The sequence below is a fragment of the Lepidochelys kempii genome, chromosome 1 (genome assembly GCF_965140285.1).
Source record: "Lepidochelys kempii isolate rLepKem1 chromosome 1, rLepKem1.hap1, whole genome shotgun sequence".
Classification (NCBI taxonomy): Eukaryota; Metazoa; Chordata; order Testudines; family Cheloniidae; genus Lepidochelys; species Lepidochelys kempii.
The window spans coordinates 163,327,127-163,355,100 of NC_136380.1; the positions used below are offsets into that span (position 1 = coordinate 163,327,127).

At 41.2% G+C, this 27,974-nt stretch overlaps 1 protein-coding gene and 1 long non-coding RNA gene across 8 annotated transcripts in view; one reads left to right on the forward strand and one right to left on the reverse strand.

Annotated features, from left to right (window-relative positions):
- Positions 1-8,383: 8,383 nt before the first annotated feature.
- The window catches only part of DOP1B (DOP1 leucine zipper like protein B), an 87,747-nt gene continuing 68,156 nt past the window's right edge, over positions 8,384-27,974 (reverse strand). For 5 of the 7 annotated variants that reach the window (XM_073361204.1, XM_073361214.1, XM_073361195.1 and 2 more), the window contains 11 exons: positions 27,280-27,424; positions 23,065-23,147; positions 20,762-20,871; positions 19,646-19,792; positions 19,149-19,210; positions 17,259-17,387; positions 16,723-16,859; positions 16,281-16,336; positions 15,671-15,829; positions 13,564-13,693; positions 8,384-10,724 (listed from right to left, as the gene is read on the reverse strand). In XM_073361204.1, coding sequence (XP_073217305.1) covers positions 10,467-10,724; positions 13,564-13,693; positions 15,671-15,829; positions 16,281-16,336; positions 16,723-16,859; positions 17,259-17,387; positions 19,149-19,210; positions 19,646-19,792; positions 20,762-20,871; positions 23,065-23,147; positions 27,280-27,424 — 1,416 coding nt within the window. In that variant the 3' untranslated portion in view covers positions 8,384-10,466. The other 2 variants (XM_073361239.1, XM_073361247.2) reach the window with 2 other exon arrangements.
- On the forward strand, positions 22,840-26,386 carry LOC140917809 (uncharacterized). The gene is made up of 3 exons (XR_012161006.1): positions 22,840-22,891; positions 23,759-23,844; positions 25,225-26,386. It is a non-coding gene; the product is annotated as an uncharacterized LOC140917809 (long non-coding RNA).

Sequence of the window (27,974 nt, forward strand, 5' to 3'; positions counted from 1 at the left end):
TCTATAAAATTGGTAACCACCTTCTCTGTTTGCCAAGCAGGAAGGAACTGCGTGAGGCTAGCGCAGGGCCTGTTTGTGTGTGTTTGTGAGAGACTCGCTAAGAGGAATGCATAGCTCTTAATGTCTAACATTGGAGTTGTGTGCTTAATATAACCCTTTACTGCTTGTGTCATTCCTTCTCAATAAGATGCTGTGTACTGAAGATAATTACTGTGGTCCTTTTTCACTGATAGGACAGTAATCTGCTCTACCAGGAGCCAGTAAAGATCCATTTCAGGGGTAGTAGCACCACCTGTTGTCAACACTCATGTATGCTGATATTATCCACTTAAAACAACATTCTTCATTAGCGTAAATCAGTTTTCACTCAAACATCTTACCCAATTGGAATTGATGACTTGCATGATGACTTTAGTATGCTGTAAAATTTCTTCAAATGTATACAGCACCTATTATTCAGTAGAATTTTCCAAATACTATGCAGCACAGCTGAACCCTAGCAACTTCGAGAGGACAATTGAAATTATTTGTTTCACAGTACTGCAAAGGTGTGCTAGGAAGGCAGAGAAAGAAAGGATAGAAATTTTAATACAGTGACTTTCAGTTCTGAGCAGTAGCAGAATCATTGAACTTAGTTTTAAAATCCAAAGATACAATAGACAAGGTGGGGCATAGAGCTTTTGGTGCTTACACCATATGGAGCAGTTGCTTAAGACAGACCCTGTCATACAGAGCTGTGCATTAGAGCTTGCCAAGTTGAAATGAAATTCTGAAGAGACTTTTGAGTCAAAGAAAATAAAATGATCTGTGAGGACAGCCTGTCAGAAATGAGTAGTAAGACAATTAAAGTTCCATTTGAAGAGGTATTTCAAAATAACATTTAATGTTAAAAGAATTACATTCAAAAAGATAACACTGAATACACGTAAGGCCTTTATTTCATATACCACGTTTCAACTTCTGCTGTTCTTTCGCAGTAATCACCTTTTTCTTCTGGAAAATTAAGCTTTAAACCTATGTGACTTTGAAGTTGCAGTTTCTATAAAAACCAACTGAACTAGTGTTTCTGCTTTACCTCATTAATTTTGCAAAGAAAGTATCCTTACTGGACACATACTAAGCAAAAGTATTTTTTACTGTTCCTAACGTCAGGCTTTATGCTCAAGTTTCTTAGGGCTTGTCTACACCCAAGTTATATACTGCATTATCCATACCAATATGGCTAACGTGTATATAATCTCCCTAGTATGGCTGCATTCATCAGTCTAATCTACACAGCATCAGATCAACACAGCATGGCAATACGCACTAGAAGATGTGATTTCTAAAGTGTACCAACATTTGGGGTATGTCTACACTACGAAATTAGGTCGAATTTATAGAAGTCGGTTTTTTAGAAATCGGTTTTATATATTCGAGTGTGTGTGTCCCCACAGAAAATGCTCTAAGTGCATTAAGTGCATTAACTCGGCGGAGCGCTTCCACAGTACCGAGGCAAGCGTCAACTTCCGGAGCGTTGCACTGTGGGTAGCTATCCCACAGTTCCCGCAGTCTCCGCTGCCCATTGGAATTCTGGGTTGATATCCCAATGCCTGATGGGGCTAAAACATTGTCGCGGGTGGTTCTGGGTACATATCGTCAGGCCCCCGTTCCCTCCCTCCCCCCGTGAAAGCAAGGGCAGACAATCATTTCGCGCCTTTTTTCCTGAGTTACCTGTGCAGACGCCATACCACTGCAAGCATGGAGCCCGCTCAGGTAACCGTCACCCTATGTCTCCTGGGTGCTGGCAGACGCGGTACGGCATTGCTACACAGTAGCAGCAACCCCTTGCCTTGTGGCAGCAGACGGTACAGTACGACTGGTAGCCGTCATCGTCATGTCTGAGGTGCTCCTGGTCGCCTCTGTGAGGTCGATCAGGAGCGCCTGGGCAGACATGGGCGCAGGGACTAAATTTGGAGTGACTTGACCAGGTCATTCTCTTTAGTCCTGCAGTCAGTCCTATTGAACCGTCTTATGGTGAGCGGGCAGGCGATACGGACTGCTAGCAGTCGTACTGTACCATCTTCTGCCAGGCAGGCAAGAGATGAGGATTGCTAGCAGTCGTATTGTACCATCTTATGCCAGGCAGGCAAGAGATGAAGATGGCTAGCAGTCGTACTGTACCATCTTCTGCCAAGCAGCCATGAGATGTGGATGGCATGCAGTCCTTCTGCACCGTCTGCTGCCAGCCAAAGATGTAAAGGATAGATGGAGTGGGTCAGAACAAGAAATAGACCAGATTTGTTTTGTACTCATTTTCCTCCTCCCCTGTCTAGATCACACTGCAGTCACTCACAGAGAAGGTGCAGCGAGGTAAATCTAGCCATGTATCAATCAGAGGCCAGGCTAACCTCCTTGTTCCAATAACAACGGTAACTTAGGTGCACCATTTCTTATTGGAACCCTCCGTGCAGTCCTGCCTGAAATACTCCTTGATGTACAGGCACACCCTTTGTTGATTTTAGCTCCCTGAAGCCAACCCTGTAAGCCATGTCGTCAGTCGCCCCTCCCTCCGTCAGAGCAACGGCAGACAATAGTTCCGCGCCTTTTTTCTGTGCGGACGCCATACCAAGGCAAGCATGGAGGCCGCTGAGCTCATTTTGGCAATTAGGAGCACATCAACCACCACACGCATTATCCAGCAGTATATGCAGCACCAGAACATGGCAACGCGATACCGGGCGAGGAGGCGACGTCAGCGCGGTCCCGTGAGTGATCAGGACATGGACACAGATTTCTCTGAAAGCATGGGCCCTGACAATGCATGCATCATGGTGCTAATGGGGCAGGTTCATGCTGTGGAACGCCGATTCTGGGCTCGGGAAACAAGCACAGACTGGTGGGACCGCATAGTGTTGCAGGTCTGGGACGATTCCCAGTGGCTGCGAAACTTTCGCATGCGTAAGGGCACTTTCATGGAACTTTGTGACTTGCTTTCCCCTGCCCTGAAACGCATGAATACCAGGATGAGAGCAGCCCTCACAGTTGAGAAGCGAGTGGCGATAGCCCTGTGGAAGCTTGCAACGCCAGACAGCTACCGGTCAGTTGGGAATCAATTTGGAGTGGGCAAATCTACTGTGGGGGCTGCTGTGATGCAAGTAGCTCACGCAATCAAAGATCTGCTGATATCAAGGGTAGTGACCCTGGGAAATGTGCAGGTCATAGTGGATGGCTTTGCTGCAATGGGATTCCCTAACTGTGGTGGGGCTATAGACGGAACCCATATCCCTATCTTGGCACCGGAGCACCAAGCCGCCGAGTACATAAACCGCAAGGGGTACTTTTCGATAGTGCTGCAAGCTCTGGTGGATCACAAGGGACGTTTCACCAACATCATCGTGGGATGGCCGGGAAAGGTGCATGATGCTCGCATCTTCAGGAACTCTGGTCTGTTTCAAAAGCTGCAGGAAGGGACTTTATTCCCAGACCAGAAAATAACTGTTGGGGATGTTGAAATGCCTATATGTATCCTTGGGGACCCAGCCTACCCCTTAATGCCATGGCTCATGAAGCCGTACACAGGCAGCCTGGACAGTAGTCAGGAGCTGTTCAACTACAGGCTGAGCAAGTGCAGAATGGTGGAAGAATGTGCATTTGGACGTTTAAAGGCGCGCTGGCGCAGTTTACTGACTCGCTTAGACCTCAGTGAAACCAATATTCCCACTGTTATTACTGCTTGCTGTGTGCTCCACAATATCTGTGAGAGTAAGGGGGAGACGTTTATGGCGGGGTGGGAGGCTGAGGCAAATCGCCTGGCTGCTGGTTACGCGCAGCCAGACACCAGGGCGGTTCGAAGAGCACAGGAGGGCGCGGTACGCATCAGAGAAGCTTTGAAAACCAGTTTCATGACTGGCCAGGCTACGGTGTGAAAGTTCTGTTTGTTTCTCCTTGATGAAACCCCCCGCCCCTTGGTTCACTCTACTTCCCTGTAAGCTAACCACCCTCCCCTCCTCCCTTTAATCACCGCTTGCAGAGGCAATAAAGTCATTGCTGCTTCACAGTCATGCATTCGTTATTCATTCATCACACAAATAGGGAGATGACTACCAAGGTATCCCAGGAGGGGTGGTGGAGGAGGGAAGGAAAATGCCACACAGCACTTTAAGCACAGCACTTTAAAAGTTTACAACTTTAAAATTTATTGAATGACAGCCTTCTTTTTTTTGGGCAATCCTCTGTGGTGGAGTGGCTGGTTGGCCGGAGGCCCCCCCACCGCGTTCTTGGGCGTCTGGGTGTGGAGGCTATGGAACTTGGGGAGGAGGGCGGTTGGTTACAGAGGGGCAGCAGTGGCAGTCTGTGCTCCAGCTGCCTTTGCTGCAGCTCAACCATACACTGGAGCATTCTGGTTTGGTCCTGCAGCAGCCTCAGCATTGAATCCTGCCTCCTCTCATCACGCTGCCGCCACATTTGAGCTTCAGCCCTGTCTTCAGCCCGCCACTTACTCTCTTCAGCCCGCCACCTCTCCTTCCGGTCATTTTGTGCTTTCCTGCACTCTGACATTATTTGCCTCCACGCATTCGTCTGTGCTCTGTCAGTGTGGGAGGACAGCATGAGCTCGGAGAACATTTCATCGCGAGTGCGTTTTTTTTTCTTTCTAAGCTTCACTAGCCTCTGGGAAGGAGAAGATCCTGTGATCATTGAAGCACATGCAGCTGGTGGAGAAAAAAAAAGGGACAGCGGTATTTAAAAAGACACATTTTATAAAACAGTCGCTACACTCTTTCAGGGTAAACCTTGCTGTTAACATTACATACATAGCACATGTGCTTTCGTTACAAGGTCGCATTTTGCCTCCTCCCACCGCGTGACTACCCCCTCAACCTTCCCCCCTCCCTGTGGCTAACAGCGGGGAACATTTCTGTTCAGCCACAGGCAAACAGCCCAGCAGGAACGGGCACCTCTGAGTGTCCCTGAAGAAAAGCACTCTATTTCAACCAGGTGACCATGAATTATATCTCACTCTCCTGAGGATAACACAGAGAGATAAAGAACGGATTTTGGTTGAATGCCAGCAAACATACACTGCAATGCTTTGTTCTACAGTGATTCCCGAGTACGTGTTACTGGCCTGGAGTGGTAAAGTGTCCTACCATGAAGGACGAAATAAGGCTGCCCTCCCCAGAAACCTTTTGCAAAGGCTTTAGGACTACATCTAGGAGAACCGCAAATGCCAGGGCAAAGTAATCCTTTCACATGCTTGCTTTTAAACCATGTATAGCATTTTAAAAGGTACACTCACCAGAGGTCCCTTCTCCGCCTGCTGGGTCCAGGAGGCAGCCTTGGGTGGGTTCGGGGGGTACAGGCTCCAGGTCTAGGGTGAGAAACAGTTCCTGGCTGTCGGGAAAACCGGTTTCTCCGCTTGCTTGCTGTGAGCTATCTACAACCTCCTCCTCCTCCTCATCTTCTTCGTCCCCAAAACCTGCTTCCGTATTGCCTCCATCTCCATTGAAGGAGTCAAACAACACGGCTGGGGTAGTGGTGGCTGAACCCCCTAAAATGGCATGCAGCTCATCATAGAAGCGGCATGTTTGGGCTCTGACCCAGAGCGGCTGTTCGCCTCTCTGGTTTTCTGGTAGGCTTGCCTCAGCTCCTTCAGTTTCACACGGCACTGCTTCGGGTCCCTGTTATGGCCTCTGTCCTTCATGCCCTGGGAGATTTTCACAAAGGTTTTGGCATTTCGAAAACTGGAACGGAGTTCTGATAGCACGGATTCCTCTCCCCAAACAGCGATCAGATCCCGTACCTCCCGTTCGGTCCATGCTGGAGCTCTTTTGCGATTCTGGGACTCCATCATGGTCACCTGTGCTGATGAGCTCTGCATGGACACCTGCAGCTTGCCACGCTGGCCAAACAGGAAATGAGATTCAAAAGTTCCCGGTTCTTTTCCTGTCTACCTGGCCAGTGCATCTGAGTTGAGAGTGCTGTCCAGAGCGGTCATAATGGAGCACTCTGGGATAGCTCCCGGAGGCCAATACCATCGAATTGTGTCCACAGTACCCCAAATTCGAGCCGGGAACGTCGATTTAAGCGCTAATCCACTTGTCGGGTGGAGTAAGGAAATCGATTTTAAGAGCCCTTTAAGTCGAAATAAAGGGCTTCACTGTGTGGACGGGTGCAGGTTTAAATCGATTTAACGTTGCTAAATTCGACCTAAAGTCCTAGTGTAGACCAGGGCTTGGTGTACTAACTGACTCGTACAGACCCTGTTGGCACACACTAAAAGTTCTCTAAGTGCACGTTAACATAGTGCAACAGCACATTAGGGAACTTTTAGTGTGCACCAGCCGGGTCTACACAGTCCAGTTAGCATGCAACACATTAGTGTGCTCAAGAAGTCACACACCTAGTACATATTGCTGCACCACGTAGGCAAGCCCTTAGAGTGCTTTAAATGGATACAACTATTCCCATACAAAAAGAGGAATAAGTTATGCTGGTATAAAAGTGTTTATCTGCGTCCACACTAATGTGGTTGTACTGGTATAACTATTTCAGTAAAAAACCCAACACCACCCATAACCAAACTAGCACATAGACGACCAATGAGACAGTCTATATCCCTCTGTTCACCCCCTTTTACAAAACTATAATGGATTTTGTACAAAGTGTGCCTTGTGAGGTATCATTTGAAAACTCACAATGTGCTGATCATTATTGTCCTGGTACAATGTGTGTGGCAGCATTGTATGTAAAGTTAAGATTCCTCTGTATAACAGTACTAAGACATATTTCATGTTTAGAAAAGCAGGCACCAACAGGTTCCTCGGAGACAAAAGGCAAACTGTCTCTGCCTCAGCCAGGTGTCAGTGAAGTCAAATGGACTATCACCTGGTTAAGCAGCCAAAGAAAGGGTGAGAGTAAAAAATATACATCTTGGCAACAAAACAGCTGGAGGTTCCCATCTCCCCAGACTTCTTGTCTCCTAAACCCTAGCTGGAGATGATTTTCAAAGAAATAGAGCTGTAAGAATGGGAAACAGAGGCCCCCAATCTCTCTCCCTTCATGTCTACTCTCAACATCAACAGCACCTGAAGGACAAGGAAATTAACACTGAACTGAGGGAAAGATCCTGGCTGAAAGGATTTCAGCCATAAGACTGCTAAAGCATGTGGTGAGAGAAACCTTTGCTTGTATTTACTTAGCTTGTTAAGTTAGGTATTAGTTTGCATTTTGCCGTTATTTCTTTGTAACCAATTCTGACTTTTATGCCGCATTACTTGTAATCTCTTAAAATACCTTTCTGTAGTTAATAAACTTGTTTTATTGTTTTATCTAAACCAGTGTATTTGAATTGAAGTGTTTGGGAAACTCTATTGGTTAACACAAGATTTGCACATATCTTCTATTAACGAAATGATGGACTTTATATGAGCTTGCATCGTCCAGGAGACTGCTGGGCATTACAAGACGCACATTTCTGAGGGAAAGTCTGGGACTGAGAGTTTACTGCTGTTGTCTGCAGCATAATTCACGGGTGGCTGACTATAGCACTCATACAGTATAGCTGGGACTGATTTACTTGCTGGAGGCTGTGTGGGCAGACCAGGAGTGGTGGCTCTCACAGCAAAGCAGTGTAAAAGGTACCCCAGGTTGAAGGGGACATAGCTGTTCATCAGCCCAGATTGTCTGGGTAAATGTCACAACCAGGCCTTAGTCACTTAAAAATATAAACATGTTTTCTTCTTCAAAGTCAGCTGGCGCTGTAGTGCAATTAAATCATTCTACAACTATGGGTCGGTGGCCCCCAGACACTTCTCTAGAGGTCCTTAAGGACCATGAAAACAAGCAGAATGCCATATGGAAGTTGGGGGGATTTAGAGCTAAGTGATACTCAAGGGGACCTTGTCTTTACAAAGTGGCCTGCAAAAATCAAGTACGAGAGAGAACCTGTGGTGGAGTGGTTAATGCTATTTGGCTGCTATGTGGGGAAATGTGTTTGAAAGTGACAGAACTCTAGTACTTGTGACAGCTGAAGCTTGGGGAGTCAAAGGTGATACCCCCTGTCTCACGGGATGTGGAAAGGAGAGCAACAGAAAGATGAAAAACCCAGGGAGACCGGTCCACCACATAAGTAATGCTGGTACTGTCAGTGCAAAAGGAATCTGTTCAGGCAGCTGAATAGATCTACAACTGAACTGTGGACCTAGAATGAAAGATTTGGTGGTGAACCACCCCGGACAGCCCTCTTGACATAAGCACTTCATCTGGGTTAGGCAGGAGGAGAATCCCTCACTGAAAACAAAGGGTGCCTCTCGCCACAAAAATTAGTTTACAAATAAAACCATCAAAATACCCTGAGTGTAGCCTGATTTGCCGATTACACTGAATGAAAAAATTCTAGAAGTAACATACGTACTTAACTTTAATAAATGTTCTGCTTCAGTTTGATAGTGATTTATGATTGAGAAGAGATACTACATCTTTGTACCCGTGATTAGGCCAACAGCTTTCACAGATCTAATTTGTCAATAAGTTACATTCGGAAAGAAGTCTGATAATTCACATTCATAATGAGTAAACAATACTACCCTTAATTTTATTTTTACGAGTGACTTAATTGTACCAACGTTTACAAATTATTAAAGTTCAACATAGGACTATAAGTAAATAACTATTCTTTAGTCAATGGTATAGCACAATTACAGCAAAGCATGTTTTGTACGTTTCACCATTTTATTTTGTATCAAAACAGATGAAAAACCTAAGTTTATCTGGAGGCCAACAAGAATTGCAGAGTAGCCTCCCGTGTTTCTCTATAAATCTTGAAAAAAAAAAATCTGTCTGCACCGTCCAATGCCTTTACTGTTTACGGAGACTTTTTTAAATAGAAAAGTGTGATAGTGTGTTTGAAATCAAAAGTCTTGGCATGTCTAGCTTGGCATTGAGGGTTCCAATTACCACTAGTAGCAGTGGCCAACTGCTCAACAATATTGCACAAAAACAAGTCTTTAGAGATGACGGTACTAAAACAGAACAAGTAAAGATCTTCTCCCTGACAAACATGAAAAATGTAAAAAGCCCCCAAATAATTCAACCTACACAATTTATTATCTTATCTGTTGATCTTAATGATTTTATACTTCATTGGATTAATAGGCAGTTTGAAAATTCAGCAACATTTGCTTTCTCAATTAAAAAAACCCAAAAACTTGTAATCCTTCTTCTGCAGGTAACTGCCAGGATGCTCACCATGAGGCCACGATCAAACACATGGCATCCTAGGCAGTTAAGACATATAGCCTTACTGTGTGGAGGGAGAATAAGCCAGTCAATCCCTTTCCTCTAAATCCATCAGAAGTGCTTTGCCACCAGAATTCAGAGGTTGCTCCTGAGCCTTTCAGTCACAGCCCCATGAACTGTCTCCTCCTATCTTTTGTGCCACCTAAAGCAGCAAAGACATTTACCTGTACAAAGAGTCTTTAAAAACTGTAAAAGGTTTTGCTTTTGATCACCTATGAAAGAAGTCTCTACGAAGGACATAATGCACATACATTTCAAGATGTGTAAGTTTCTTATATACAATCGTTTACATTTTTACAGGACTACCTTACTTAAATTGCCATTCAAAAGCTGTAAAGTGATTTTAGACTCTGAAAGAACAATTCCTGAACAAAGTTTTCATTTTAGGAAAGTGACCATTTTTGAATTATGGGAATAATTTAATTCAGCGATATAAATTGCAATAAATGTTACTGAATAGGTCTGTCTTCTAAATTAAATAATCACTGATCTTACAGAATATATTACTATAATACAGATTTGAGATTACAAATGCAGTACATCTGCACATTACTTACATCATCTTAAAGCTGATAAAATACACCTGTTGGTAATTTAAATTTACTTCTGTAGAAGTTTAGTAGATAAATATGTTTGGGCAATTGTTAAAGAAAGAGCACCATAATCAAAATTTAAACAGCTTCTGGAAAATATTTATATATGCAAACTGACTGTACACGGACGTGCAATTTTTGGAAAGTTACATTAGTTTCTTTTTACCTTTAGAAGAAAGGTTCTCAGAGTCAGATTAAAATATCTTCCTAATTTGTTAGATAAATAGTAAATTTGTCGCTTTCCTTCATTAGTCAAAATATTTCTACTTTAATTTCAAAAAGTTTTCTTCAATCCTATTCATGTTTCTATTGTGAAGAAGACTATAATGATAGCTTATCACTGGTACTAAATTATGTTACCTTTCTTTTCCACAGAAGCTGAGCAAAAATCCTCACAGTTCAACACAAAGCAAGAAACAAGACACAGGGAGGTGTACTTTATACCAGTACAAAAAAAAGATGAACTGCAGTTTCAAAACTGGGAGTGTGTGGCAGAAAACACAAAATAAAAAATCAGAAACAAATCTCTAACAATGAGGTTGTAGCTTGGTTTCACAATTTATACCAACATAAATCAATTCTCCTGTAATTGCCTTAACTTTCCAGATTTTCCAAAAAGTCACATTCAACACTTTCTTCTAGTTGTTTCAAGATCCTTGTGCTGTTGCCAACAGGATATTCCACTGACAGAGATGCTGAACTCTGTGCATTTTGGGACCTGTTACTTTGTGCTTTGAAAGCACAGCTCAGGGTCCTAAAGAAGGGCATTAACTGTGTGATGCTGGATATAGAACGAAGGTTCAAAAGAGGATATTCACATTTCTCTGAAGTTCTCTCATTAGTGTTTGTTTCCTGCAAACAAGCATACAAACCAGAAGATTCACTGAGTATTATGCAGAAAGCTAGTTTATTCTTCTATGACATAACTTGGTTGAAATTTGCACTAGATACTATTTGTCAATCAATGTGAGATCTGCAGCCTGCTACACCAGGCATTTCTTGCATCACAAGAGGATTTGTACAGCTGTTGCCTTAAAATGGAGTTTTACTTTAAAAAGTGAGTTTCTATCAATGGTATGTGGTTCTATATTCTCTCTCCCCCACAAGTAATCCCTGTTGGTCACCTGCTTAGGAACGGTCAGTGAGTGCTGTTCTGTAGACATATTAGCAATAGATCTTGAAAAAGAACCAAAAGGACTGGGTAGCAGCTTTACATCTTTACTTCTTGGAAGGTGTTGCATACATACTGGAAGGCAGACATGGAGTAGTATGGGAGAAGGATGACAAGTGGAGAAGGATGACAAGTGGATAATGGAGGTTAGAATAATTAACTGTGTGTGAGATGCCCTGCCACAATAAGGTTCTGTGTATGTAGTAAGATTCTGAAGTCCAATTCTACCCTATTTATTCCTCACAACTCTGACTTCAAGGGGGTTGCAAAGGTGTAAATTAGGGAGCACTTAAAACTTTGATACTGACTCTGTTGATGCACACGCAGAAAGAAAATATAGCTCGTTCACTGAGCTGCACTGCTTGTACTGAAATAGCAGAATTAGTAAAAACACTGACAGGTTTCAGAGTAGCAGCCGTGTTAGTCTGTATCCGCAAAAAGCAAAGGAGGACTTGTGGCACCTTAGAGACTAACCAATTTATCTGAGCATAAGCTTTCGTGAGCTACTGCTCACTTCATCCGACAAAGTGAGCTGTAGCTCACGAAAGCTTATGCTCAGATAAATTGGTTAGTCTCTAAGGTGCCACAAGTCCTCCTTCTCTTAGTAAAACATTGTGACGCTAAGACAAGCACATATTCCTCTGAATAAACACAGGAAGCAGATCTGAAGTTAGAAGATGCATTTCTAAAAAAGTCACTTTTCTGAGTAGAGCCACACATTAAATTTTCTTTTGTGAACAACAGAGTTCTTTGAGTGCGCAAATGCACTTTTAAATCATACTTCCTAGCCACAATCTGCTTTGTCTTCCTTTATAACCCTCCCCATTTTGCGAGGCTATGTTGCAGTATCTAAAGTGATAAATTAGTTTAGTTTAAAATACACATATGATAACTGTGTATTTGAGGCTATATTCTAGTCTCATTTGAGATGGTCATTTTTTAATATATTTGAAAGATTTCCTGTATTAAAAGAATTCCAATTTTTCTTAAGTTATCAATTCACAGTGCAAGATATACATGGAGATCCCATCCTTCAATATCCAACCAGAAGACCTAAATAGCTGCAGTATCTATTATGCCCAGGAGTGAAATGAGCAGGGTTGCAGTAGTTTAGCAAGTTGGTACTTTCCCCTGGAATTCATTTCATACTCCAGAATTTCAGCTTCCATGAAAATATTAGCCCTTATGCTTGCAAAGCTAGATCAGCTTGCAAATGAGACTGGATGGAAAGTGATGGCAGTGTATGCGTGATTCTACAGACAACCAGAAACAATAGCCCTGAGAATCATGAACACCCCCATTCATCTTAATGGGATTTTTGATGCTGAAGCCTAAAAATTTAAAATACCAATATTCTTATCAACTACTTCATTTTTGATCAAAGCATGTAAGATCATAATATTGTTAGTAAATGTTAATCTTTTATTATTCTTTGGAATATTAAAATCATGATTCTTTGGCTAAACTTCCCAGAAACATTTCTGTATTAGCCAAAGAGCTGTCTAAACTCTCATGCTAAAGAGTGCTTTGTTTTAGACTAATGAATGTCTGTAAATCAATAGTAGCACTGTATTTAATTATCCGCTCTGCTTTTTACCCTGATCTTGCTAACCTAGTACAGATGCCCTGGAAGGACTTCTAATAATTAACAAAGGATGCTTATAAATGCGCACTGTAATCGAGAAGATATTAGTAATAGACAAGCTGCACAAGGAACATTTGTTATAACAGATGTGTTCTACAATCAATGTAACAGCAAGCCACTGAGTAACGTATTGATTAATGTCTAAATGATTAAGAGCTAATTATGGTTACAAATGGTTACAAATGGTCTCAGTAGTAATAAATTAGTTATAGATGTAATTTACTTTTTGATTAGGTAAGTTCAGAATATTCAAAACAACACATGAGAAAGGATATTTCAGCAGGGCTAGCCCTGGAAAAGAAAAATTTTGAAGGATTTTCTTTGATCTAAACCAGAATACAAGGGATGAATTTGGGGGACTGAGTTAGAAGTGAAATGAGCTGCCAAACTTCTCCAGTCACAGACTGATATGTATGTTTTCTTCATTTCTGTATAGTGTTGTATTAAGTAAGACAAATCAATCAGTACTTAAATAAAACTTCAACTGAGTTGTTATTTGACATCAAATCTTATTAAATCTGAACACGTAACACTATGAAGACATGCCAAATCTCCTGTGATTAGTTTCTCATTTTGGGGTCATGAATGGAGGGAGTTTCCAGTCTGACCCTGGTCAGAAGATATTACCTGCATAATTGGTAGATGTGTCTATAGTGAATCACCTGAAATAAATGGCTATCTGGAATCCTCCAGGTAAATGTAATATAATAGGAATATTGTCAAGATAGATCAATTTTAAAGCCAAAGAGCCTTTTAATATGGAAACTGAAATCTACCGCCCAGCTGACTTTTCTGAATGAATAAAAATGGTTCTTTAAAGTTATCAGATTTAATGTTAAATAGAAAATATGTATCTAATGAAGCATTATCTTTACCCCATATTTCATCTTTAACGAGTCCATGATTCTAATGATATGTGGTTTACATTCCTGGTGATTTTCCATTAGATGAGAGGTCATGGTACAAGCCTCTGTGTCCACTTCTGGAACAAAGGCCCATCTGTACCTGAAACAAATGAATTGTACAAGTCAGAAATCATTCATGAGAGTCCCTTCCCTAGAAATAAATAAAAAATGCTGAAAATTACAACACTAAGCTTTCTTATCCCACTGTTTTAATAGCTGTGCTGACCATGCTCTGTTATAAGAGCTGTACTTTGTGGTCAGTCTGTTTAAGTATTGAAAGGATAGATAAGAGTGAAAATGAAACAGACCCTTGCTCTTTCCCAACAATTCTCTCAGTGTTGGAAACAGCAAAATCTTCTCCAAGTCTGATATCTAAATAATTGTCAGATATCCAGCAGGTTATGTCCATATGGGACACTGTCGGATTAAAATATAATTATGCAAACCACTGTCAGATAATTGCAACGAATCTTGTACAAAGTGTAACGTATGGCCAGAAAGGGTTAAGCAGCTTGCAGGCTAACTAACCCAGAGCCAGCTGTAGAGACATGTTAGAAATGGTAATTAAGGCCATTCAGTGCTAGATAGGTTTGCATTTCAAAGTTCTAGCCTACATTGTTAAAAGTTCAAAATGATTTAATAATTTTATTAAGATGATGTTGAAGTAAAAAGAAAACGGTACAGAGTTTAAGCATAGAAGTTTCTGGTTATCAGGGAATAAGGTACAGATTATCAAGGGATACAAAATTTGGTTTAGGAACGGATACGTAAGGAATACGTAATCTGCAATCTCCCCGATTGGGGGTAAAAGTTTAACAGGTCAAAGTACAGACATTGAGATATGGGGGTATGTTGTTCATATAATGGCTACGTTCAGGTGTGGAGTATAATGAGTGGATACGATGATGAGGATGGATTTACCCTCATTTGGTGGGATTTAATGTTCGGTGAGACGAATTGTATGTTTACTTATAGATACTAGCCATGTAAACAAACAGTTTTTGTCTTTCACTATAGCTATTGATTCAGAGATCAAAAGGGAATATTAACATTTAGATGAATCTTGGGTGAAATAATGTCACTGTCTATATGTCTCTTTGAAGTTTGTGATAGATTGCTTAATAGATAAATTATTTTATGTTAATCCATGTAGATAATTACCGGCAATGCTTAGGAAATAGACCTACTTCAAAGTCGCCCTGATTGCCCATTGTTTACCCAGGACTGTATGGTCAAGTGGATGCGAGCACACTGTGTAAAAGACCTTTGGGTCGTGATCCTGTCATCTCAGATCTGCTTGAGGTTTCATGCAGGGAAGCCTACGCCATAAGGATTGAGATCCCAGTCCTAAGATGGAACACTCTGAATATAATATTGGACTTTAACCTATGAACTAAATTCTAAAAACGCTTAAGCCTACCATCTCTGCTATGAATCTGAACCTAAAGAACTGAACTCCTGCCTGTATGTATATTGATCTTTTAACCACACTCTCTCTCTCCTTTTTTAATAAATTTTAGTTTAGTTAATAAGAATTGGCTGTAAGCGTGTGCTTGGGTCTGATCTGGAATATTCATTAACCTGGGAGGTAATGTGTCCAATCCTTTGGAACTGGAAGAACTTTTTTATATGATGAATAAGATTTTCATTAATCCTCATCATATCTGACTTGGGTACCTGGATGGAGGCCTGAGGCTGGGTTACTTTAAGGGAACTGTGGTGTTGGCTTCTGGGCAACCAGTGAGGTAATAAAGAAGCTATTTTGTGCTGGCCTGGTAACTCTAAGTATTGGAATATCCACCAGCTCAGGGGATTGTCTGCCCCATTCTTTGCACTTCACCCTAATTGAGTGACCTCAGCTGGCTCCCCTGGGAATCCAGTCACACCATACCTATATAAAAACTTGTGGATGAGGAAAAGATTGATGAGAGACACACACGTTTTATTAACTATGGAGGAGAAAATAAGAGTCTTAAGAGTACATTTACATATTTTTAAATGGTGCACAAATAGTATGTTACCTACAGTACTATATACTGTATAGCTATAAATTAAAAAAAGGAACTTGAGGACTTACATTTGAAATAACTGCATCTTGTCAGGTGGAAAAGAAAGTGCTGTGTCCAGGAACTTACAAGCTGATAAATACAAGGACAGTTCATTCTGTTGTATGTCTGAAAGTAAGGGGCCACTGCCATCAACTGAAGTTTTCTGTCTGCTTACTTTGCTGTTGCTCCTGTGTGATTAACCAGGAAGGAAAGCACTATTAAAAAAAACCCACTAAATATTTAAAAAACCCACTAAATCTGCCAAAGGATTACAGTCATCTATAAGGGTTCATTTGTACTATCTATTTTATCTTCAGACATTTATTAAAAAAACAACTACATGGTAAAATAGTCAAAAACTGATTAATCTCTTCACCCATTTTTTCCTGTAAGTAGCCCATTTCTAAAACATAATTGCCACATCAGCTGTCCAATGACAACATTTACTGTATGTCAATGCCAGACTTCAATATGCAACATTGCTTGCAAGCTGCAAATGCTATTGTGATTTTCAGAAATTCCAGCCAGAAAGCAACCACAACTCCTCGTACAAGATTCTGAGCCTCGTACAAGATTCTGAGTTTCTTAGACATGTTTTGTTAATTTGTTTCTGTTTTTTGGGAGATAAACAGTTCTTACTTTGATGGTTCATCCTCCTCAGCTAAGTCTTCTTCCAGCTGTATAAACGTCTGAATCTTAACCAAAAATAAAAAAAATAAAAGGCACTTTTTTTTTTGGAAAGTTGTAAACTGTTAAAGTGTATACACAACTCAATCATGGAAAAGACTGCTTCATAAGAGATTAGGAAACGCAGGATAAGTTTTATTTTAACTTTGTCATTTATAAAACACCGTCAGCCTATCACAAGAATTAGTTCTTTGAACAACAAAATTTATAAATGAAAAGTAAAATATATTTTCAAACCACAACAGTACCCCCAAATTATCTAATTGAAAATGAAGATGTAAAATCATAAACCAGTTGCACAAGATGGAGTGTGTTTGGAAGGAAGGGAAAGGTGGGTATGGAAAGCAAATGGAATATTTTCTACATTGGTAAACGTAAAGGCATTATTGCTTACCAATTCAGTCACCATGATTGGCCACAGTGAGGTTAGATGCTGAGGAGAAATTCTTAGCAACAGAACTCTGAAAAAGAGAAACATCTGGGCAGCAACTATAGAAGTCTGTCCAACACGGAGGTTCTCTGTCAGTCGTTCTGAAACACATTTTCAAAAAAAAAGTTATAATTTTTCCATGTACATAAAACTAGTTTTGGTAAATTAGAAATGCAGGGAAAAAAATGTTGTTTGCTTTGATTATGTCATCCAGTTTTGATTGGCCGTTTTTTTCACTCCATCAAAGAAATTGTCAGTTTTTCTAAACATTTTCTCAAAACACGACAATGATTTGGAGATAGATTAACTTTTGTTTGGGTTTTTTTTTGTCAAAAACTAACTATGTTAGAGATCAGAGATTTTAAAGGTTTCTTCCCCCCGCCCCCGAACCTAGTAAACATTCAGAGGTGGTAGGGAAATAGGTAATACAACAAAAATATGTAACCTATAAGAAGACTGTATCTATGGAAACAAGGCACATTTAAAACATATACTCTTACCTTGTATTAATGGAAGGTAAAGGTGATACTGATCGATTTCTCCACTAAAGACAGCAAAAGCCTGACGCTTTAACAACATTGCTTTTTGCTCAAAACTTGGAAACATTTTTAAAGAACTGCTCTGCATACCTACAAAAAAGACCATATGTACACAGTTTAAGAGATACATCTTTACTTCAAAAACACAAGTTATTTTTAGGGCTATCAAGCAATTAAAAAAATGAATCATGATTAATTGCGAGATTAAAAGAATTAATTGTGATTAATCACAGTTTTAATCGCACTGTTAAACAATATTAGAATACCATTTATTGAAATATTTTTAGGGGGGGTTCTATATTTTCAAATATAGGGTCAAGGTAGGGGCTCTGGGCTTCAGCCCCCCTGAGGGCATGGGGTTTCAGCCCCTCTCAGGGTACAGGGTAGGGCTGCAGAGCTTCAGCTACTCTTGGGGCTCCAAACCCTCCGCACTTCCCCCCCCCACCCCCAGAAGCTGCGGATTGAGGCTGCTTCAGCCCCCTCCCCTCCTGGCCACTGATGCTTCCTGCCCTACCCATAGGTATGCGATTAACGCACTAAAAATGCATTAATTTTGCTGTCAATTAATTGCAGGCGTTAACTGTAATTAATTGACAGCCCTAGCTATTTCTTAGGCCGTTAAAACCCATTGAAAGGGGGGACAATTGGCACAGTGTAGGACTGCATGTATGGGTGGGGAATTCTGGTTGCAAGAGAAGCACTTCAGCTGCTAGGAGGTTGCCCAGCAATTCCAACTCCCACCTCCACCCCTGTGTGCCCATCTCTCCTCTACTTTGAGTTCTTATACGTATGATTTTGGATCTCTCAGAAAGAGCTCTGTGACACTGAAATACCTGCCACGGATTTAAAATCGATGGGTCCAAAATAAATTAAGGGTTTCTTTTTAAAAGAGTTTGTATCTTCGTTTTTTTTTAAAAAATTTAAAATGGCTTAAGGGGTATATGGAGGACAGAGACCAAAGTATCCTCCCCTCAACTCTCATGTGTGTTTTAGGGGTCTTCTCATAGAATCATAGAATATCAGGGTTGGAAGGGACCCCAGAAGGTCATCTAGTCCAACCCCCTGCTCAAAGCAGGACCAATTCCCAGTTAAATCATCCCAGCCAGGGCTTTGTCAAGCCTGACCTTAAAAACCTCTAAGGAAGGAGATTCTACCACCTCCCTAGGTAACGCATTCCAGTGTTTCACCACCCTCTTAGTGAAAAAGTTTTTCCTAATATCCAATCTAAACCTCCCCCACTGCAACTTGTCTTGTCCTCCCTTAGGCCTTGAGAGTTGGAGACTTCCCATAATTTGGTCGAGCCTGGTGAATGATGTTTTAGAGTGTGAGGGGTCAAAAGAATGCCAAAGCCTTCTGCTCTTATGATGGTGCTCCCCCCTGCATGGAGCTCTTTTCTATCCTACAGACAGACTCATGCAAAAATACGATAGCAGGAATCCCTTATCTGAGCTATATGCAGGAGGTGCTACAGTAGGGGGTTTAAACTCCCCAGCAAGATGAGCATCGGTAAGTGACGTGTACAAGTGGCAATAATTCTGATGAAGTCTGTTTGCAGAAATCCAAGTTTATCATACATTTATCACCATTTCTGAAAAGAGAAATTTTAGAATATCTTCCTGAACATGGCTATTACTCTCTACCATTTTGAGCATGTTAATAGAGAAGGATTTCCATGAGTAAATTATTTAACTATAGCTAATCAAGGTTGGTAACATTATGAGCTGTGAAAATGCACTGAAGATAACATATTACCTCCTTAATCTAATGTAAGACAAAATATACGTTTGAGAGCTCACCAGAATATAAAATCCAAATTATTGTAGCAATAAATTACCAGCAACGAATACTTACTCATGAAATCTTTAAACATAGTTTTCTCATGTGTTAGAAGATGATCTATAATGGACCTCCAACTGAATAAAATATACAAAGAATTAAAGATAAACACAACTTGTCAGTGTAGACACACCATCATACAAAAGAGACCCTAGGATAACATTTCATACAAAAGAAGCACATTTTACCATTTCATTTTTGATTTGTGTTTGAAATGCCAGACATGGTTATTTTATGCTCTTGAACCCGATTATGTGAGGATCCCAAAGTTAACGTGGAGAATATGCATTTACACGATGTGAAGAGAAGTTATCCTGCCTCTACACACTGCTGAAAACCTAATCTTTTTATAAAACAATTTGCTAGGACTAGAAATTTGGCACTTATTTCAGTGTTAATATATTCTGTCGGGAAGTTCAAGATAAAGCTTCTTTTCAATAATAGTAGGCTTCCCCTTAATATTTTTGGAAATTTCCAACTGAATTACAGATGACCACAATTCCATTTCTTACTGAATGCATGAAGTGTCCATTTGGAAGAAAGCGGGGTCCACAAATAACTCCAGAACTTCTTTTTTCCAGGCTCGTTTAGTGTAGGCATATCCACTTAGGGAGCTGAGCAACCGAGCACCAGCACGGAAGCTAGGGGTGTTGTAGGCACTGCAAATAAACTTCAAATATTAATATTCATGACAGACATGCCCACCAAATGAGTGCCTTTCTCCCCAGAACTCCAAGCCTAGTCCTGACAGTAATAATTTACTCCAAATTCTGTTTGCTAGATATAGAAGAGGGTTTATTTTCCCTGAGGACTGAGGAAATGAATGTCTCTTCAATTATACAGATGAATTGGAATTAACCATTACATGGCAAAATGCTATCTCAGCTCTTTTCAGATGGCCTGCCATCTTCTGCAAAATTTAAGATTACTGAAGTTTCTAGTCCTTACTCTAAACTGAAGGACAGAGTTTACAGACTTAAACAATAGCATTAGTACCCCACTACTGCCCTGGTTACAACAGAGTCACTGTGACAGTTGCGCAGGGCACTTAGGCCATGCCTACAGATTCTACTCAGAGAAGGGGTTTGGTATTATTAGCAGTTAGAAAAGATCTAATCATTAGGAAAGTGCACGCCTAAACAAAACAGAAGGTGTGTGCCATCCTGCTATTGGCTGATGACCAACAACTAAACTACAGAAGGGATTCCTGCATGGGCAAGGGCATAGATCCACTAAGACTACCAACTGAGTAGCCTTGCAAAAATTGTTATGAACGTTTACCCGATCGCCTGTGTTTTGTGATAATCATGATTAAACTGTGTTATACTTTATGTTAAAAAAGTTACCTTTATTTATTCAGAGTCCTAAAAATGCTAAAAAGGGCACACACCTTATTTATATACTGCAAGTACCCTTCACATATGTTAAAGATACATCCTTAATTTAAGGCAACCCACATCAAATCCGCTTTCACCCCAAACAAGTCCCCACCCATTATAGTTTCCCTTATGCCCCCATCTCATAAATGCATGGGAAATAAAGTTGAGCCTTACAACATGCCTTGAAGATCAGATTAACATTTAGCATGATTTAAAGAAAATATAAATATGTACAGCAAGCGCTATTACCTGTGATTGCGTAGATATGGAAATACATAATACAGCAGGCGTGAAATTAATGGCACAGCTTTCTCTTTTTCATCACTACGGTAAACCATGTCCAGGAGAGAAGCAAGAACCTTCAGAAAACCCAAATCCCACATGTGACCAAATGCACCCCTGTATTCACATCCTACACACCCTTACAATAATTTTGTACAAAATATGCCTTGTGAGGTATTATTTAAAAACTAATAATTATATGGTCAGTAACATCAGGGTGAAATGAATGTACTAACATTATATATAAAGTTATGAATGTAAGATGAAATCATGACTGAAGTGTGTTTATCAGACAAGTCTGGGGAGTGAGTAAACCTGTTTCTCAAAGACACAGGAAAAGCTGACACCTCTAGACAGGTGTAACCAAAGCTCCTGGGCAATCACCTATCAAGTGGGTACTCATGGGCAAGGAAGGGGGCAGGAACAGACAGATTTGCGTCTTAGCAAACAACAGTATGTCTCTTTCACCACCAGACTCCTGGTCTTTGTCCACACAGCCTGAAGGAACGTTATCTGGGTATAACTCTCAGGAAAATGCATTTCAAAGGGTGACTGGACTACAAAAGTGAGGGGGCAAAAACACCCCAAGTTCTCTTGCTATCCACCTGTCTTTCTTTCACCTAAGATGACAAAAGAAACAGTCTTTGGACTTTGGGGCCGGATCCTCAACTGGGAACTTGGTCAGCAATGTTACTGGGAGCACGTGGTAAGAATTTTATCTTGAACCAAGTCTAGTCTGCTAAGTTTTAAGACTAGGAAGAGTTATCTTTATTTCTGTTTAACTATTTCTGACTTTAATGCATTATACTTGTACTCACTTAAAACCTCTCTCTTTGTAGGTAAATAAACTTGTTTTATTCTTTAATTAAAACTAATCCAGGATTGTTGATTGTGCAGGTAACTCCATTTAGGGTAGCAGACTGTTACATATTAATTCCCTTCAAGGGACAATGGACCTAATATATATGCACTACCAGCAGTGGGCTCTGCAGAACACAATTTTTTGTGGAAAATACAGGACTGGAAGTGTGGTTGGGTCATCCTGCAAGTGGTAACCAAGGCTTGTGGAAGCCAGAGTGTGACTGATGTGTGGCTGACAGGCTGCGGCGAGACACAGATACTCCGGGTGTTGTCTGCATGTTGCAAGGCTGTTTGTGAGTAGCCCAGGTGGGAGCTATAGCAGCAAAAGCATTGTGAGGCACCCAAGTTTGCGGAGAAGGGATGACAGCACCTCACTGGTCTGGATTGTATCCTGGAATGTCCTATCATATTAAGCTGCAATAGAGACTTTTGGAGAGGGAGGAAGGTTAAACTTCAGAAAAAGTCAAAAAGGAAAACGGTCTCACCTTCACTATCATACCCCAGAATAAACCCCACACCTTAGTTTAGCTGTATCAATTGTTAACCACTATATAAAGAAGAATGGCAAGCATCTATCTTGTTAGCTCATATGCCTGACTCCCATAAAGCTTTACGAAGTAATGCTATGGGACGGTTGTCATATAGGCCTAGGACTCCCAGCTCTGTTCAGGGAACTAAAAGGTAAACCTAACTTTGAGCGTATTAAAAGTACATAAGGTGTGCTCTAAAAGCAATGGAAATGTATCTATTTTTACAGCTGCAGAAGGCACTTTTAACTGCATATGTGCTAGCAAATGCAGCAAATATGCTTGGTTTCAGTGCTTGAATAACAGGTTATGAAACTGTAACCAAGACCAAGAGAAAAGGATAAATGGGTAAACAAACATAACTGGAGGAAATGAATTCAGTACTAAGCATGAACCTTTGCATACATTATCGTGAAAAATAATGGAAAATTACTCATAAGTGAGCTCTGTATTGAGTATAGAACAGAACATATAGGGGACATGAATCATCTTGCTTGTGTACAGGAAATGTTACCTTACTGTCAAATTTGTGGTTATGATTAGATAATGTATGTATGTAACGAACTGCAAAGGGCAAAGTGAAGTAACTGTTTAGAAAGTGTTACATAGGAAACCATAAACTGTATAAGTACATAAACAGCCAGGGTATAAAAACCCCACTGAATTGCAACAAACTGGGACCAAATCTGCAAAGCTGTCCCCAGGAAGGGTAAAGTATCAATCTTTGCTTGTGTTCTGTATAGTCCTGATTAATCTTAGATGTAGTCTTTGATTAATAAATTGATTGAGCTTGATTTGAGTCTTGTTGATCAGTGATACAAATCTAATTCCTCTTACAATTTTGTCCTACTTAAAGAGATGTGTAGGAACTTTATATCTTACTTCTGCAAGGAGAGAGAGAGCTTGAACACTGTATATTGAGGGAGCAGAGGCGGACACCATTGAAGATGGTATGAGTGAAGCATCTGAAAAAGACAAAAATGTTTGATTTGCATTTTGAAGCAGAACTTATTGTGGCAAACCTATAAGTTTCAGGATTTGTTTGGTTTCCATCTGGGTTATAACTTGCATAGTGAGTTGCAGTGAAGTATTGCTGGGAACCCTGCCAGCTCCTTATATACATGCCCACCCTTGATCTTACAGGGATTATACATTATATCATTTTAAACTTCCTTAAAGCCATAAACATAGGCCAGTTTCCAATAAACAGGTGTTAACAGAGCTAGCATGTCTGTGGATACAAGCTTCTATCCTCAGATCTTTAAGTTACAGGATTTGAAAAAGAAGAGTAAATGATTATTGGAGACAGCCAATGCACTACTGGTCACATTACACATGTGCATTATACAAGTATTGATGATTTGAAAATTCTGCAGCCTCTATCTGAATGCTTTACATTTAGCAAAGACCTTAGGAAAAATGAAAAATTTACTAGAAAACACTTATTCAGCAACGTTCCTTAGTCAAAACGGGGCATATTTTTCACAGATGATTTGAATGGATTTATGAATCAAGGGTATAAAAGGCAACATGTACTGACCTGTATCTCTCCATTTCCTACCCTACTGCGAATCAGGTGAAGGTCCAAGCACAAGGAAAGGAGGGCAGACTGTGGACTACCCACAGGGACCACACATCTCAAAGAACTTCAGTGATTATAAGGTAAGTAATGCTCCTTTCTTCAAGTGCTGGTCCCTATGGGTATTCACAGTGGGTGATTCCAAAGCAATGCTCATCAAGGCGGAGGATGCAAGAAGTGTTCTGCACCACAGATTGTGAGATCACTGAACCAAAAGAAGTTTCCTTGAAAGAAGCTTGAACCAGGGCATAATGCCTAGTAAAAGGGGAAAAAAAGAAGAAGTGAATGCCTAATCTGCTGCTCTACAAATCACCGAGAGGGGAATTCCAGAAAGGAAGCCACCAAGGTAGCCTGAGCTCCAGGTGAGCGAGCCGTGACAGTCTGAAGGAGGGATGCAGCCTGAAATCCATTTATAGAGCCTTTGGGAAGACTGCTTCTTCCTTCATACCTCTTGGCAACGGAGATGAATTCAGATTCAATCCAATAATTATATAGCATGTGTGGGGGTTAAAAGGGACTTTTCTGGATTTTACTTGAAGTCCCAAAGAGTGAAAGTGGTGACTGCAGCCTGCACTTCCTGATAGGACCATCCCATGAGCAGCCAATGCTCTAGGTAGGAACCTACTGGGGTATCTTGTTGATGCAGGTATGCTGCCACCATGACAGTACCTTTGTGAAAACTCTCGGTGTTGCAGAGTAGCACTTTGTATTGGAAATGTTCTAGAGGCCCACCACAAAGTGCAGGGTGTATGTCTATATGAAAACAGGCATCCTTCAAAACAGAGGGCCGCAAACCACTTGCCTTTGTTCAGGGAAGGGATTATGGAGACCAAGGTGAACTGAATCTTGAACATCATATGATGACATTTAACTGTCTGAGGTCCAGGATGGGTGGGGTTGGGAGGGGGATGAGAAAGTATCTGAAGTAAAAGCCCTTCCCCCTATGTTAAGAGGGTATGGGATCTATTACCCTTACCTGGATTAAGAAGTTCACCCCCTGTATGAGAATCCTCTCATGAGAGAAGTCCCTGAAGAGAGACAGGGAGAGGGGTTTTGGAGAAGGGGCAGAAAGGAATTCTATCATGTAGCCAGTTGAGCTTATGGCCAAGACCCATTTGTCCAGTGTGATATGCTCATGCATCAGGAGGAAATGGGCCAGGCAGCCACTGAAATAGGTGGGATGAACTGGCTATGCGGACACTGGCTGGTGGTGCTCGAGCATCCCATCAAAATGCCTTCTTGGTATGCAGGTTAGTCTGAAGAGGGGGTGGCAGTAGTGTGGCATGTCTGCTTTGCTGTATCCTCTGGCACTTCTGAGGGGGCTCATAGGCCCTTTGATGACAGAAAGGCTGAAGGGCAGGGTGATACCTTATGAAGAGGGGGCTTAGAATATTTCCTGTGGAGTGCCAGGAGCGAAGGGTTATGTGAGAGTGAAGTGACTTGTCTGTTTTCTTGCTAAGCAGGTTGTTACCCGAATCACCATGGGGAAACCCAAGGATTGCAACCAAGAAGCCTGGCTCATAACTACCAAGGTTACCATGGAACGGGAAGCCACATCCTCTGCATCGAGTGATGCTTGAATGGACAATCTGGCAACCAGTTGCCCTTTGTCCAGGATGGCCTGGAATTGGGGCCTATGTTCCTGTAGTATCTTATTAGCAAATTACGACAGTATATTGTAATTAATAATGTCATATTTGGACATTAATTCCTGGTAATTTGCTATTTGCAGTTTGAGTTCAAATGCTCTGTATAAATCAATCCTGTTTTGTGTGTGAATGAGGAATGTGTGTGTTAGAAGATAAGTGTGAAGGCCATCACTGGACCAGATGGTCTAGGGAGGAATCGAGGACAGACGTAAGGGCGCCAGGAGATTGCAACACATCCCTATTGAAATGTCAGAGGAGGACAGATTGACCACTCTAAAGATGAGACAGGCATCTACCAAAAGGGACAAGATAGCTGTGATCAAAACCAGCATGGGATAACTCCCTGAGAGACTTAATGAAAGAACAAGATAAAGAATGAGAAAGACAATTTAAGAAAACAAGCACTCAAACGACAATTGAGTACAGCATGATGGTGCAAAACCCATTGGTCCCAAAGAAGGAAAATCACTATATAAATGGGGGGCCTTACCATGAAACTTTGGGTTCGTCCTGCCAAGACTTCCCCAGAGCATCGTGTTGCGACTGACGGAACCCAGCTCCTCCATACCCATGATCAACCTAGCTGGCCACTAGATTGATCCAGACTCTAGACTGGTAACTATAACATCAACTGGTGCGATTGTGTGTGAGTGAGTGTGTGAGTGAGAGAGAGATCGAATGCATATGCTAATTGTTGTATTTCCACTAAATGCGGCATATTGCCTTCTCCTCTGAAAAAGATCCTGTGTGCTTCTTATATGCATAACACCTGCCTGTCCAGTTGGAGCCAGCCAACATGGGATTGAGCATCCTGGGGCTAGCTCTGTTGTAAGTATCTGATCAATACATATAACTACATGTTATTGTATAAATGTGATAACTGCTTAGGCATTCAAGACCCATTTGGAACAGCTATATAAATATCATTTGACCTCTGGATTTAATAAAGGAATTTATGCTTAAATTGTGTTGTGGTGGTATACTGTAACAAACAAACTCACTCGCTCTACCAACTTGCTGGAGGATTCCGATCTAGAGGGCACCAGTGCCAGAGAGGCACTACACAGAGGTTCAAGTCAGTGAGATGGGGAGCGGGAGAGCCCAGGACCATATTGGGGCCCCATGACAGCTTCATTACATGCTTATGGAGCCTAAACTCCAGCGACTGTCTGATAGAAGGGAGAAAGGAATGGCGGATGTCACATTTTGAGGGAACAGGGGATTCCCCAAGGTAAGTACCAGCTCTCGTGGGAGTTGTTAACTGGGAAGACCCAGGAACAGGCAGACAAGACCTGAAGCCTGGAATCTTGGGCATACTGCGTGCCCTGAACAATAGGGAACAAGGGGGGACCCCTTGAACCCCTGAACTAGCTAACTAAATTAACTAACAGCTAACTAGCTAAAGATAAAACTGTTTACACACTATTTACAAAGTTCAAGTGGGAGTGCTACAAAGGCTACTGACACAGAAAGGTTCTGTTCCAGACCATGAAGAGCAAAAAGGAACTGGAAAGGCGGTGGCTCTGTGACACCCTTTATGCCTTTGGTTCGGAGTATGAGGAGGAGTAGGGTGCCGGCACGGACCAATGAACACTACTATGGAAGAGTTTTCCAGCCTCAAGTGGGCGTGCAACCACAGTGAGTACCCATAGGGACCAGCATTTGAAGAAGAATGTAGAATTTCCTGGATTTCTAAAGTTTAGCTTTCATTTAAGAAAAAACTAAAACTGTATAGTTCTTTAAAAAGGAATTTGCCAGAAATATTACAGTTATACCCTATTAATCTCTACACCAAATAGCTCATTTGTAAATGGTAGAGAAAAGTGGCAAGGTCAGAAGTGACACTGGATCCTTAAGAAAGAACCTTACCATACAAGTCATCTTCAGCACTGGATTCAACTAAAGAGATCTGAGGCTGGGCTTTCACCTCCAGGTTCCTGCTCAGCCAGCTAGTCTGTTCCAGGGAGGAACCAGCAACATTCCCCACAGCTTCCAAGATTTTTTGGGTCACCTCCTGAAAAGTAATCAATACAACACTGTATCAGATGAAAGCTATTGCGACCTGGCCAGACAAGGAAGCTTTTGTTTTATTTGGAAACTGGCAGTGTTTTGTACCTGGTACCATATCTATAAGTATATGGAGGTGAGTAACAACAAACAGAGCAGAGAAACATTTATCAGCACTCTGCAGGTAGTAAAGTGTCACTCATTTCATTTGGTAATAGGCATGAACAATGAAAAAGAATGAAAAGCTTTGGATTAGAGTAGATTCACGTACAGGTCTTAATCTTACCTTTCCATGTAAAGGTCATTATGCACATGTGTATGCACGTATGCTCATATCTGGGCTAAACATTAATATACAAGAAAATTAATCTATGATAGCAAAAAATATGTCACACTATAATTAATCTACTCTTGATGACTATCCTTATAATCATAACGGGAAGGGGGAATTTTTCCCTTTTGACAAACATGCTCTTCAACTGTGGTATAAAAGTTAAGCACTGGCAAGAGAATAGCAGAATCAAAGATTAAAAAATGGAGAAACAAGCAACCCATTT